Source organism: Harpia harpyja, chromosome 12 (genome assembly GCF_026419915.1).
Source record: "Harpia harpyja isolate bHarHar1 chromosome 12, bHarHar1 primary haplotype, whole genome shotgun sequence".
NCBI lineage: Eukaryota > Metazoa > Chordata > Aves > Accipitriformes > Accipitridae > Harpia > Harpia harpyja.
This window is the reverse complement of record NC_068951.1, coordinates 36425910-36439828: the sequence shown is the minus strand read 5'-3', so window position 1 is coordinate 36439828 and position 13919 is coordinate 36425910. Positions and strand designations below refer to the sequence as shown.

Below are 13919 nucleotides of genomic sequence, written 5' to 3'. Positions count from 1 at the left end.
AGTTTGGTTTTGCAGGGAACGACTTACGGTTCAGAACAACAAAGCAGCACTAATATTATGCGGTTTTTCATCCCATTCTCCAGTGTATCCTAGCTGCTATTATTCCAGCCAGTCAGCTGGAATCTCAGCATACATTCTCTTCTTTCCTCACGCCTCCCCCCCCCCCCCCCCAAAAAAACCTAGTCAGGCCATCTATTGGTGATGGAAAGTTGACTGTATGTTAACAGCAAGCACCATTACCTCTTCCTTCAATCAAGATTTAAAATAAGAGTGAGTCATGGGTCTTTTACAAAAGGACAAGTTAAACACACCAGCTCCAAAAGAAGATTCTGGAACATATATCCCCGTGACTGCCTTGCTGGAGTCACAGAAAGATTTCAGACATACCTCCTCTCCTCAGCATTTTCAACCGCTAAGCCCAAGCATCCTGTACAGTGGTTACGTTGTCACAAACTCAGGTTTAAGGTGTCTGTCTTTAGTACATTTTATATGAAACATAGTTCAGCGGTTGAATTCCAGTCTGAGGAAAGAACCTAAAGGTCAGGTATGGCAATGCTGAGGCCCCTTAGTGAGGTTTAGCATTTAGTTTGTGTTCTAGCTCTTTCTCTGCAGAAGGAGGATGATTGTGTATTTATACTCACAGCACCCCTGTAAGGCAGGGAAGTATTAAAATTGACAAAGTACTCAAGTACCTTAGCAAAGATAGTGGACAGTTGAGAGGTCATACAAAGTTCTTGAGTGAATGACTATTAATGATTTTTTTGCTTTTTCACCTACAGACTCTTTTTTAGTTCACATAAACATTTAAGACCTCTTCTGAAAATAAGAAAACTAAAACCTTTAATGTGCATTTTGCAATCAAGAAACAAGGAGGAACACAGACATTATGAATAACCCATTGTCACAGCCCGTCTGCTGCCACATCTCAAAGCTGGCACCGCAGTCTGGGAGATTGACTGGCAGTTGTATGGCACTGTTCAAAAGCAACAGGCCATCAGCCACCCAATGGGGAAGTGCAGCTTGTTGAGAAACAAAAAATCATTCCGTTCAGTTTTGGCTTGACATATGCATCATTTTCTACATTGTTTTATACTACCAAAAAGGTGAATGCACTTACTTGAAACAATTACATCTTAATAAAGTTTTTAAAACCTCAAAGCAATAATCAGGAAGCTTCAGATTCTCCAGACTATCGCTGATGAAATTAACTTTTGCTTACTAGAAAGCATCATCATTTGGTGTCTTGATTCATGCCTCACTTTTAAAATGATACTTCTGTTTATTCCTATGGACAATTTATGTTAGTGTCCGACTCTAGAGTTATTATATACAATGTCACATACAGTAAATCAGTATGTGATATTCCCATTAAAAGCACATAATTTGCATTATACCTACACCTGCAACTCTGCCGAGATACTATGGCCATTTGTACCAATATGGGAACCTAGATAAAATACATTCATTGTTTCCATCGACTTTGATTTTATAATCCTTGCTTCTGAGGAAGCTAAGCAAAAATACTTAAAAAAACCCCAAAAGTATTTGGGTACATTATGGACAGTGGTGGCAAAACTCTAGATTTCACCTGCTCTTATGCAAATGTAGGATGATGTGCAGGAATTCACTGAAATAATCCTAGATTTGCATCTCTCTAAGCAAGGTTGGACTCTGCTGAAAAAAGGTGCCTGGAGTCTATTTCTCTTGTGCACTGAACTTTGTAGGGTTATCCACACTGCTGGAAAGCAAAGTCATTGTAAAATGTTATCAAACCACAGTGATGATGTTCTACACACTTTCCACTGATGTAAATGCCTGTAATGGTGCAAGGCAGAGAAAAGTAAGACCTAGACAGTTGTCAGTCTAAATTTCCTTCCCCATATCCTCCAGACTTCTTGAGGATTACACAGATTTGGCTTTACTTCCTTATGCTTGCCAAATCCTGAGGCTTCTAGATATCAGCATGATTTCCAGTGCACATTACCTTGCAGTTCTTACTATCAGTCCCGATCAGCCACTGGAGCGGTAAAGATGAGTCAAGTACAGGCACGCCCTCTGTCCATGCCTCACACAGCCACAAGCCTCTTTACCCTGGCAAACGTTTTCAGATGGCATCACCAGGAATTCTTCTGCATTGAAGAAATACTGAAGAAAAATAAAGCAGCAGAATGCTGTGTTTGTTTCTGGCTTGCAGATCAATCATAAGCAGCTCTTGTGCAGAGAACGGGATCTGGCTTAAAGTGTCAATTATCGTTTGAATACAATGAACCATTACTACAAAATAAAGTACAAGCAGGAGTTAAATGAAGATCCTCTAGCATTGTAATTCCAAATCTCTGAACTGCTTTTCCCATCTGCAATTAATTCCTCCTCCTCAAACAACTCTACCTTGAATATTAGTGCCACATACTGGAAATCATGATAACACATTAACTTTGAAAGATTTCATAATACAAAATCGAGGTGCACTGACTTTATGAGGTATAGTTAGTGAAACAGCAGTATTTATATTTATCTTCCTAATGCTAGCACCTATATTTTGCAGTTGTATTGTATTATAACTTATGTAAAAACTTCACATTTCTTAATTGCACAATAAAATTATGTTTGCTCACTAAAGAAACAGAGAATAAAACAGTGTGTCAAATTAAATTCCTTGCCCTTGAGAGTTGATAAGTCCAGTCACCTCCTGATATTCTCATAATTGTGCTTAAAAAACCCCACCCAACTGGTTGTCCCTTACTGTTGGATTTTACTATTTTTGCTATGTTTTGATTCAGGATGAGACTTAAAGGGGGACTGCTGGTCACCAGCCTAACGTTAACTGCAGCATCTCGGGACCTGTAGTCCAAACACACACACCTAGGCTGCTTTTCTCCTTCACTAGCATAAAGTTTGATGAAATTCGTAATAATGTTCTCATCACTACAGCTTTACAAATTTCCTGAATAAAACTGCTGCGTACACCAAATATAAATTTTATCTCTCTTCTTACCTCACTGATTAAATTCAGTGTAAATAAGGACATATAATTGAAACTTAAGTCACAACTTAGAAAAAAACCAAAGCTTTGTAGGAAGTTCTGAAAGCCCCATCAAAATAAGACAAAGCAAGACTCATAGCACTAATTTTTGTCTTACGGTGAAAACAGAAGAAACACTTTTATTATTTACAGTCCAATAATTAATTCTTATTAAGATTTGTTGTGCTATGTAAGAGTTTATAGGTAAATGTAAATGTAATAAATGAAACGTCATTCTATTATGCTGACTAAATCTAATCGCTTGGAGATCCTTACTACAGTATTACAGAAATAAGCTATATGTCTTACGTGAACTTGAACACCCATGATTATAGTAGGCCACACCCCCCCCGCCCAAACCAGCTCTCCATCCCCTCCAAAAAACTGACACCCTTATATAGGGATTCAAAAAGGTGCACACTAGGGATGCTTACACTTTAAGCCAAATCCCCTATTCTCCACTTAGAATTTTAGTCTTCTCTAATGCTAACTTCTGGTTATGTCTGAGGTCGCTTTCTTTTGTTTCCTTTAATTCCTACAACTTTAGACTTCCCCCTCTCTGGTTGTTCTGGCTGAACACCAAATTTGGCTGAGAACTGTGATACCAAATAAAGTGATCTGAAATCCTAATTACAAGTTCAACTGCTAAACTGGCAGCTGAGCTGGCAAATCAGAAGTGCCCAACTATCCAGACAAGCTTCAGGGACGGAGGTCTGAGGTGCAAAGGAGTGCCACAAGCGGGAGAGGAACAAGACAGGTTTGGAGTATCAAGGTATACTTTAAACACGTTTTATTCTCAGTGGAAGAGCCCACAGGAGCAGTGACAGCAGCAGGGGACAGACTCAAGGAGGGCCCAGCTGCAGTAACTGTCACTCCTTTCCACAGCCGGCCCCTGTCCCCCAGAAGGTCTCTTCCCTACTCACCCCACTCCTCCGTATCCCCTCACCCGGCAGCAAGCCCACCCCACGAGCCCTCAGAACTCCCAGGCTACCTCTCCCCTCTTCACCGAAGCCAGCAGCCTTCCCCTCAACTTCCCCCCCCCCATCTGCTCTCCCGCTCCTCACCGGCCCGCTCCTCACACCTCCCCTCCTCACCACTCTCCTCACACCGCCGCTCCCGCACACTGCACCTACGCTTGCTTGCTTGCTTGCCTGCCCGCCCTCCGCTTCCTGCCTCAGGATTGGCTGTCCGCGGCATAACCCCGCCTCCCTCCAGTCGCGATTGGCCCTTGTGCCGGAGCGGCGGTTCGGCGGGGCGCCGCGCGGTGGGCGGGCGAGCGGCAGCGGCGCTGCTATTGGCGGCGAGGCGGCGGCCTGCAGGTTAGGCTGAGTCGCCGGCGAAGAGAGGGGCGAAGGCGCTATTGTTGCCGGATCGCCGAGGAGAGGAGCCGGCGGACACCGGGGCCGGGCGGCGCGGGCCTCAGCGGCAGCCATGAGTGGCGGCGTGTACGGGGGAGGTGAGTCCGGCGCCGCCTCGCTTGCCCGTCCTCCCCTCCCCCCCGCCCCGCGACCGTTGGGCTCGGCGCCGTCCCGTGAGGCGGCGCGTGCGAGCCTTGCGCGGGCGCTTCCCGCCTCCCCGCCGCTCCCTCAGGCCCGGAGCCCGGGGCGGGGGGGGGGGACCGCGGCCCGGCTCTCCCACAAGTCCGTAGCGGAGCCGGAGCCCTCCCGGTCCCTCCGTTTCTTAGAGGTGGGGTGGCAGCATGCGTGAGGAAGAGGCGGCGGCTGCGGGCCTTGTTTCTGTCCCTCCCGGCGTCCTTTCGCTGAGATGCTTCCCCCGGAGACCGGCCGAGCCGTGGCCTTGGGCTGAATTAGCGCTGCTGGGGTGCAGGGTGGCCCGAGAAGACCCGGCGCTTTGGAAACCGGGGTGTCGTTTCCTCCCAGGGCACTTCTGCACACCCTTCCGTCGGGACTAAAGTTCGGGTGTTTTGTTTCAGACTTTGGTTTTCTTGAGGGTGTGCAGAGCACCTCAGCGAGGATCCGTACACGCAAGGGATGAGGGCGCTTCATGGTGCGGCAGCCTGCATTTACAGAGTTGGTGTCTTCAGGGCCGCCATTCTAATTCTGATCACCCCCAGGAGGTCTGGGCTCGTCTGGCTTCGTGTGACTGTTAAGCGAGCACCTTTTGAAAGCTTTATCTTGTAATCTATTTGGATGCAACTGTATTATCCCTCTTCTGTTAAAATTCCCCTTTTATTTATGCTAAAGGAACGTATTGGAATGTCCAAGCAAAAGCCTGTCTGCAGTCCTCTAGTAGCTCTCCAGTAACTGGAGTTCTGAATAGAGAACTTTCTCCTTGCCTTGAAAAAGATGCCTTGACTTGTTTTTCTTCTTCTGCAAGCAAAACAGACAGTGGGCAGGGAAGGGTCAGGATTGTAGTAGAGTGTAATAACCATTCACTATCTCTTTATTAACAATCTTTTCAGATGAAGTCGGGGCTCTTGTTTTTGACATTGGCTCGTATACAGTGAGAGCAGGCTATGCGGGCGAGGACTGTCCAAAGGTGAGAATCTGTGTAACTCAATGGAAATGCAATTTGAATTTATGCTTTAGGTCTTGTTAGTTACGAGTTTTCAGAATATGCTGGGTTTTGTTCTGACTGTATTGTATAAGGAAAGCTCAGAATTTATGAGGAAAAAAACCACCCAAAACATTAATAATTCTCATGTACTGCTTACCTTTTTGCCTTACAGGTTGATTTTCCAACAGCCATTGGTGTGGTGCTAGAAAGGGACAATGGCAGCACTCTGATGGAGATAGATGGTGACAAAGGCAAACAAGGGGGCCCAACTTACTACATAGACACCAATGCTCTGAGAGTTCCAAGGGAAAATATGGAGGCCATTTCACCTTTAAAAAATGGAATGAGTATGGTGCTTTGTCTTTTTCTACCTGTTTTTAAAATAGCATTGCTAGGCTGCAAAAAGTCATAGCTTTCATGTAAACAGATGCTATGTATGGCAACAGAAGCCAGAAGAATGGATGCCTGATTTACACATTGCATGAAGTATAGTTGGTTTACAGTGTTAGTGGACTTTCAGCATAACTCTTGAAATGTTATGATTATCATGATTACAGAGGAAGAGAATTCTGCAACGCTATTAAAGGAGTTGTATGGCTGCTGAGGATAGCTTTTGACTGAAGAGGTCTATGCAAAAAAAGTGTTGGAAAACCTTTATGTATTTATGAAATGGAACAAAACTTAGAGGTAACTAATCTGCTTGCTTCAATGTTGTTACAGTTGAAGACTGGGATAGTTTCCAGGCAATTTTGGATCACACTTACAAGATGCATATTAAATCTGAAGCAAGTTTGCATCCTGTCCTTATGTCCGAAGCACCAGTGAGTAAAAGCAGCTTTGGATTTTGATAAGTCTCAACTGTATCTTCTTGCTGACTCTACAAACATTAGTTTTGGACAAGTCTGATATTGGCTTGTAGGTTCAAGTGTTAAGACTTAGCTACAGAAATAACAATTTTAAAATACTTTCAGGTTCTGGAAAGTAATCTGTTTAAAAAAAAAAGTCTAAAAAAGAAAACAATTTGAAATACTTTGAATGAGTTCTGTTAGAAAGTATTTACAATGTGCTGTTGTTTTTCATTTATCAAAAAGAAGACAAAATTAAAAAAAAAATTACTGCCTAGAATAAAAACAAAAAGATGTTTGGATGTCTTCTTAAGTTACACTTAATAAAATGCTATTGAAAATCTGTCACTTCATTCAGCCTTACAACTAATATTACGTGACAGAGAATAATATTTATAATGGAGAAGCTTTAATTTTTCTGTCTTCATTTCTGTAAATGGCCCTGTAAGGTAAGTGAAGTGGATGAATACAAATTTCTGGGAAAATAGGTGGACAAGATTTCTTTCACTTAATAATGCTCAGCGTTTGAAGGACAGATCTTAAAGTCAGAATACAAAAGGTAGACATCTCATACAAAAGTTATGCCTTTCTTTAATAAAATCTTATGAAAAGGATTTTCTTTTTCATTATTCCCTTGTGTAGAATTGTAGCTTGTGGAGTATGGATGAATTTGGAGTGGTTATTTCATGTTTGATGGCTCAGTGGGTGTCTGAATAGAGGTTCCCATTAACATTCTCCTTACAGACCTAATCTTACTTTTATGTATTGGCTTGGAAAAAACTTCACTTTTTCAGTAATGTGTAGAATATTTGATACATATCCTGGCTTAATCACAAGTACAGTAGAACTGTAGGAAGATACCTTGGAAACAGGAAAATCTGGATTTATTTTTCTTTCAACTGGGCAAGTTATTTCATGTATCTTTCCCCTTGTAAAATGGGCGTGTTACTTGTTTTAGAGAGTTCTTTGAGAGACTGGTACTGGAAGAGCTATAGAAGTGTAAAGAAATCTGTTGTAACAATAAGTGTGTATCACTTCTGATTCTGTGTGATAGATAAGCATTAATGTATTGTAGTAGAATTGGAATAAAAAAGGTTCTAAAGAAGAAAATTCTATAGAGGCAAATTTCTAGTAATTTAGATATGACTTGAAACCGTGGCCATAATAATTCTAATTACTTCTTTATTATGTTAGCATTCCTTTAGTGTGCTTTCATGATCCTCAAGATAAACATATCTTCCTTTTGTCACTTATTTGTGGTTTGGTTTGGTTTTTTCTTCTAGTGGAATACTAGAGCAAAGCGTGAAAAACTGACTGAATTGATGTTTGAACACTACAACATCCCTGCTTTTTTCTTGTGTAAAACCGCTGTTCTAACAGCGTATCCTTTGGAATTTTTCACTGCTTCCCCACCCCACTCCCTGCCACCCCCGGAAATTACGGTAAACTTATTCTAGGCAATTCCTAGTATAACAGCATGTCTAACTTTTCTTCTTCCAAATTAATTTTTCCATAAACATCTAAGGAGGAAGTAAACACATTCCATTTCTGAACTTTAAAGCTTTAGAGCTTAGTTCTGAAGTTCTCCCAATCTGACTGTTTTCCTTGGAGGCAATGTTGTCTTTATCATCTTTCCCCTCCCCACCTCCCCCCCACCTTTCTAATTTTTTTTCCCCTTTGTATACCATGGGTAAGAATAGTACAGACCTGAAATGGTGCTGTCCAGACTACTAAATACAGTAATTAGAGCTTGAGGTTCCCATAGCCTTAAGATGAATATTTGTAATTATTTTAAACTCACAACATGTTTTCAGCTTCAGAGTCTAAATGAGTTGGATGTACTTAGAGCTTGCTGCATAATATTGATGTGAAGTCTCACCTTTGTACGTCCAAAGCTCAGGATAGTTCACAGACAGAAGTTAAAAGCCATCCCCTCTATGAGGTTGTGTGCTTTTTAGAAAGACAATGCACACTGGCAAACAGCAAATCCTTTTGTAGAGCCAAGGAATAACACATCATGGTCCTCATTCCTGGTTATGCGCTAACTGTATGGCAACGTTTTTTCCTAAAGTGAAAATTACAATATTTTCCTTAATCATTTTGGCTAGTTTTGCTAATGGGAGATCTACAGGTCTCATTTTGGATAGCGGAGCAACACACACCACTGCTATTCCAGTGCATGATGGATATGTACTTCAGCAAGGTAAACGTTTTCATGAGTAACAGCATTGTAGTGTCAAGGTTGAGTTAGCTAGCTTTCTGCTTTTACAGTTTTGTTACTGTTTTTAAATATCCCCTTAAATATGGAAAAAAGCCCTAACAGTGTTCACTGACAAATAGTTTGTAGGGAGAGTTTATTTGTTGGTGGGATGATTTTGGTTTTTTGATTCTCTTTTTGTCTTCTAGGTATTGTAAAATCACCACTTGCAGGAGACTTTATTACTATGCAGTGCCGGGAATTGTTTCAGGAAATGAACATAGAGATAATTCCTCCATATATGATTGCTTCAAAGGTGGGGAAGTAACTTTATTTAGTAAGTGTTTGCTTGGGGAGAGGCTTAAATGGTTAACTGATGATCATGTTTCCTACAATCTCAGGAGGCAGTTCGTGAGGGGTCACCAGCAAATTGGAAGAGAAAAGAGAAGTTACCCCAGGTCACTAGGTCTTGGCACAACTACATGTGTAATGTAAGTAGGTCATTTCTCCCACTCTCAAACTCCCCTAGGCCTCCCATAAAGAAGTTTTGTGAGTATATCAGGGTTTCCTCTTGAACTAGAAAAACTTTAGAAGAACTTTAAAAAGTCAGTATCAATTCTATAAATTCTATAAAATTGAAGATTGACATTCTCATAACCATATTATTCTTAACTCCATAGTGTGTCATTCAGGACTTCCAAGCTTCTGTCCTCCAAGTATCAGATTCAACCTATGATGAACAGTACGTCACTGTTTTCCTTCTTGTAAAATTAATTATCAGTTGTGCATGGGGTGCTTACCCTGTTCATTGCTGTTGGCTGGCTTTATTGCAGAAGAAGTTTTTAGATAAAAACTGTTTATTTCTGAAAGTAGAAATACAGTATACATCCAGGTGATAGTTTTTTATTTAATATTCCAAGATGCATGAGATCATACTAAATACTATGGAATGTGTAAGTCATCTCAATCACAATTTTCCCATTGAAACCTTAGTTTATAATGCTACTTAGATAACTTAACATCCTGTTTACATAGAGCTTTGATGTGTTAACTTTCTGACTGATGCTCTAGGGTAGCAGCACAGATGCCAACAGTTCATTACGAGTTCCCCAATGGCTATAACTGCGACTTTGGTGCTGAGCGTCTAAAAATCCCTGAGGGATTGTTTGACCCTTCTAATGTAAAGGTAAAACAACTATGATTTGTAGTAATTAGAAGGCTTTAAATTACTAGATTATCACATGGCTTCCTTTTGTATGATGTTCTTAATTTCATGATTTGTATGTGTGTGTTCACACTGCGTGGTTCTCTTGGGGGTAGAATTTGCCTGTGTTGTATTAGGGTTGGGCAAGTAAAGGACGAAATGTAGTTCAAAATGGGTAGTGATGAGCTGAATGGGAAAATAAGAATTTTATTTTTTTTCCTCCTTCCCTAAGTAATGTTTAGCTCCCTCTCTAGTAATACTTGTAAATTCAACTCATTCAGGGCTTTCATATGCCTTGCTCTTTTGAAGCGATGATGTGTAGATTACTAATTTTAATTCTAGGGTTTATCTGGTAACACGATGTTGGGTGTGAGCCACGTTGTCACAACAAGCGTTGGAATGTGTGATATAGACATCAGGCCGGTAAGTGTTAGTCAGACTTGTATTATTTTAAGGCATAGATATTTTTGTGCTGATATAATTTTTTGGGACTAGAACACTGTTGATGAGGAAACGTGGATTTCCTAGGATAATGATAAACACATTAGAATAATTCTCTTAAGTATTACATATTTGTATATAGGAATATGTACAATTACAGTTTTGTCTTACAAAATGCTAAATCAGGATTTTTTACTTTTACTTGATGTTTCTACCTATATTTAAATAGCTTATGTCCAGATTTTGTGGCTGACACTGCATAATGTGCATTGGATTGGCTTCAGATGAGCATTTTCTGTTCATAACTTTGAGTGTTATCTTCAGATTTTTGGGCGTGGCAGATAGACTTTCTAAACATAACCAGTCATATGGAACTTTTATAGAGATTAGAAGAAAGAAAAGAGGTATTAAAGGAAAACTTCCTTTTTAAAACTATGTTCTAACTTTCTCAGATGTCAACCTGAAAATATTCAAGTTTGATAAGGACTGCATGGGGGTTGTTTAAAAAATTTTTCCTTTTAACTGGCATGTCAGGCAAGCTTAGTAGGCCAGGCCGTGGTTTGTGTTCACCAACTGCAGCATTAGTAAGATTGAAAACTGTCGCAGTGCTGTGGGGTTCTCCTGTGTGGTTGGAATATCCAGCTGTAGGAAAACCAACCGTGTGGTTACAGGAGATATCTGTAGGTATAGGGTTCTCTGTAGTAGAAAATATTCTGTGAAATCACTTAGAACCGTTAATCACATAGCTTCTGTCTTTGTGTAGTTTAATATTAAGCTGTCTTGAAATATTTTTCAGGTGACTAAAAAATTAATTGGATTGGGAGAGGTAATATTGTTGGCATCAAGTGATTGTATTATTGCTGTTGATTATATGTACTTGTGTGCCATTCCTCTCTATTCTGTGAAATGGTTGTTTTCAGAATGATTTCAGAGTTAATATTGTAGGCTGCTTATTCTCTTTTTAGGGCCTCTATGGCAGCGTGATTGTAGCAGGTGGAAACACTCTAATACAGAGTTTCACAGACAGATTGAACAGAGAGCTGTCTCAGAAAACTCCACCGGTAAAACAACTCTTTAAATTACTGCATTGAGTTACTTATCATTCTGCTTTTCTGTCACATAAGTTCACATGCATGTATCATAGCTTCCACATTGTTAGGAACCCAACAGCTGAAGAGATTTCTGTGGGGCAAGAGATCTCCTTCTCTAAAGAAAAGAAAGAAGTCTTTAAAAGTTCTTGTATGAAATGAATTCCAGCAGATATTGCAACTGCTTTCTGAATATTTTACTTCTCCATTCCTGCTTTCAGATTGTGATTCTAAGTTCTGTAATTGTCCCTAAGCGACAGTCACTATTTCCCTTGATGGCCTCTCTTCTGAAGTGTTGCTGACTAACTTGCGGCATATTCAGTCATTCTGCCTGAGGTCTTGTCACTTTGTCATGGGAATTGTTCTTCCTAGATTCTACAGGCAATTCAACCTACCCATAGATAAAACCTGGTGATTTAACATACTTGTATTTTCTTTTTTAATCACTTGATGTCAAAGCAAGTATTAATACCTTACACCTGTGTTCTTGAGAGCACATATAGCTTATGATATTTCTTGAATATTCATATTCAAGAAAAAATGTTCTACTTGTAGCAACTCTGAAATGAATGTTATGAGAAACTGAGAAAGGTAGTTACTCACTGCTTCTTGTAATACCTGAGGAGGAACCCACTGAAATACAAAGATTTTATTGCTACGAGGCATTTTTAAAGCAAAAGGAAGGAATGGGTCTAAAAAGCACTAGGTGAATTAAGTTCAGCAATGTTAGACATTTTAGTCCCACTGCACGTTTTAAGTAGCCCAGTGTTAGAGATGACAATATATAGTGTGAGTATTATTGCTCTCTACCTGCCCTATTTCCAACCTTAAGCGTTTGCTGTTGCTCCCTCTTGGGAGACAAGATAAAAGCCATACATGTTCTGTTCCACTGTGGCTATTCTTGAATTCTAAGTACAGGGCAGATGAGCATTATTGCAAGTTTAATAAAATTGACCTGTTTCACCTGCATGTTGGTATATACACAAATTCCTTGTGCTGTCCTTCTCTTGTCCCTAAAGGCCACCAGCCCACAGTTTGTCTGATTGTTCTTTCATTTTACCTCCTTTTCTATTCAGAGCATGCGCCTGAAGTTGATAGCGAACAACACAACAGTGGAGCGGAGGTTCAGCTCATGGATTGGTGGTTCAATTTTGGCTTCTTTGGTTAGTAAACCTGTGTTACTACGTTGCTATGCTAAGCAGCACTGTCACCGAAAAAGCTAATTCCGCTTAAGTGTGCGTTGCAGGGTTTGTGCCACCCTAGCAATAATAATCTTGTCTATCCTTGTGGTAAGGTGAAGAGAATCTATTTAAAAAAAACAAAACATGAGCATTTCTAATCAAAAAATAACTTGCCATGTTCTCCCATTTTTAATGGCAAGGTGCAGGCTTGACATACACTATCCAGAAATGATATGTATATAGTACACCATGAACGTAGCAAACCTGTTTCTGCATCATATTCCTGAGCTTAATTCTACAAGTTACTGAGTACTGAAATGGTTTGTGGGGATTAATTTAGCAGTATGGGAAAGGGAGACTGAAATCAGCTTTCAGTACTGCACCTTCCTGTCTTTAGTTTAGTAGCTAGCAATATAAAACTCAAAGGAAAAGCTAGTTAAGGAGGTCAAGTCCTCTAACCTCATTTAATGTAAAGATTTGCTTGTTTTTCATCATAGGAAAAGTTAATCATGTTTCACTTCAGCTCCATTTGTTTTCTGATTATTTTTTTTTAATTGTGTGTTTTGTGGTTGTTTTGTTGGGTTTGTTTTTTTTTTTTGTAGGGTACTTTTCAACAGATGTGGATTTCTAAGCAAGAATATGAAGAAGGAGGGAAACAGTGTGTAGAAAGAAAATGTCCTTAAACCTCTGACTGTGAAAACTGCTGCCTGCTCAGTGCTCCTTCTGTTTTATAGCTTTAGCATACTCAGGAATGTGATGGACTCTTTTTTGTAGAAAGTTTATATTGGATTTTTTGCATAATTCAAGTTCCATTTTAACAAACCTTAGAAATTTTGAGAGACCTAATTGGTACTATCATAGAAAAAGGATGTTTACATCCCTTGTAAAGCAATAATTCATGTAACAAGCATTTTATAATTTTGTATAAATATCTATTTTCTCTAGTATCTTTTCCTGGGAACAGCTTTACAGGTGAGCTAATAGATAGAGGCATAACCTTGCAAATGCCCACGCAGATTTATTAAAAACCTCTTGTCTACTTTCACGTATTAGTCTTCCTTGCTGGTACTTTGGCCTTAAATTGCTCTTTTTTCTCTCTTAAAAAATAAAATTTGGTATTTTATATTTGAGCAACTTTGTGAGTACTTGCAGAGAAAGTTACTCTTTTGTTTTAAAAATGGAAGGTTTGTATTTAGTAATCTAATCTACTATAGGTGACTCAGTTCAGTGTAAACTTTTACTGTCTTGTGGAAGTGTTACATTCCATGTAGTGAATGTTTCATTAAGCACTGGTTTGCTAATTCTCTATTATGGAGCAGTTTCGTTTCAGTAAAGAATCAGTGCTTTCCACTGATTTCTAGGAATGTATATAATGCCTTTGTGGTGTAGGTGAGAAGCAAAACTTGTTTGAGCCAGGGAACTTA

The 13919-nt window shown here is 39.9% G+C and overlaps 1 protein-coding gene across 1 annotated transcript; it reads left to right on the top strand.

The window, feature by feature from the left end:
* Positions 1-4291: 4291 nt before the first annotated feature.
* Positions 4292-13625, top strand: ACTL6A (actin like 6A). The gene is made up of 14 exons (XM_052803195.1): positions 4292-4478; positions 5445-5521; positions 5712-5886; positions 6260-6360; positions 7668-7765; positions 8493-8587; positions 8791-8897; positions 8983-9072; positions 9262-9323; positions 9653-9767; positions 10128-10208; positions 11192-11287; positions 12391-12477; positions 13098-13625. The coding sequence occupies exons 1-14, from the start codon at positions 4454-4456 to the stop codon at positions 13176-13178; spliced, it is 1290 nt and encodes a 429-aa protein (XP_052659155.1). The 5' UTR covers positions 4292-4453; the 3' UTR covers positions 13179-13625.
* The last annotated feature ends 294 nt before the right edge of the window (positions 13626-13919 follow it).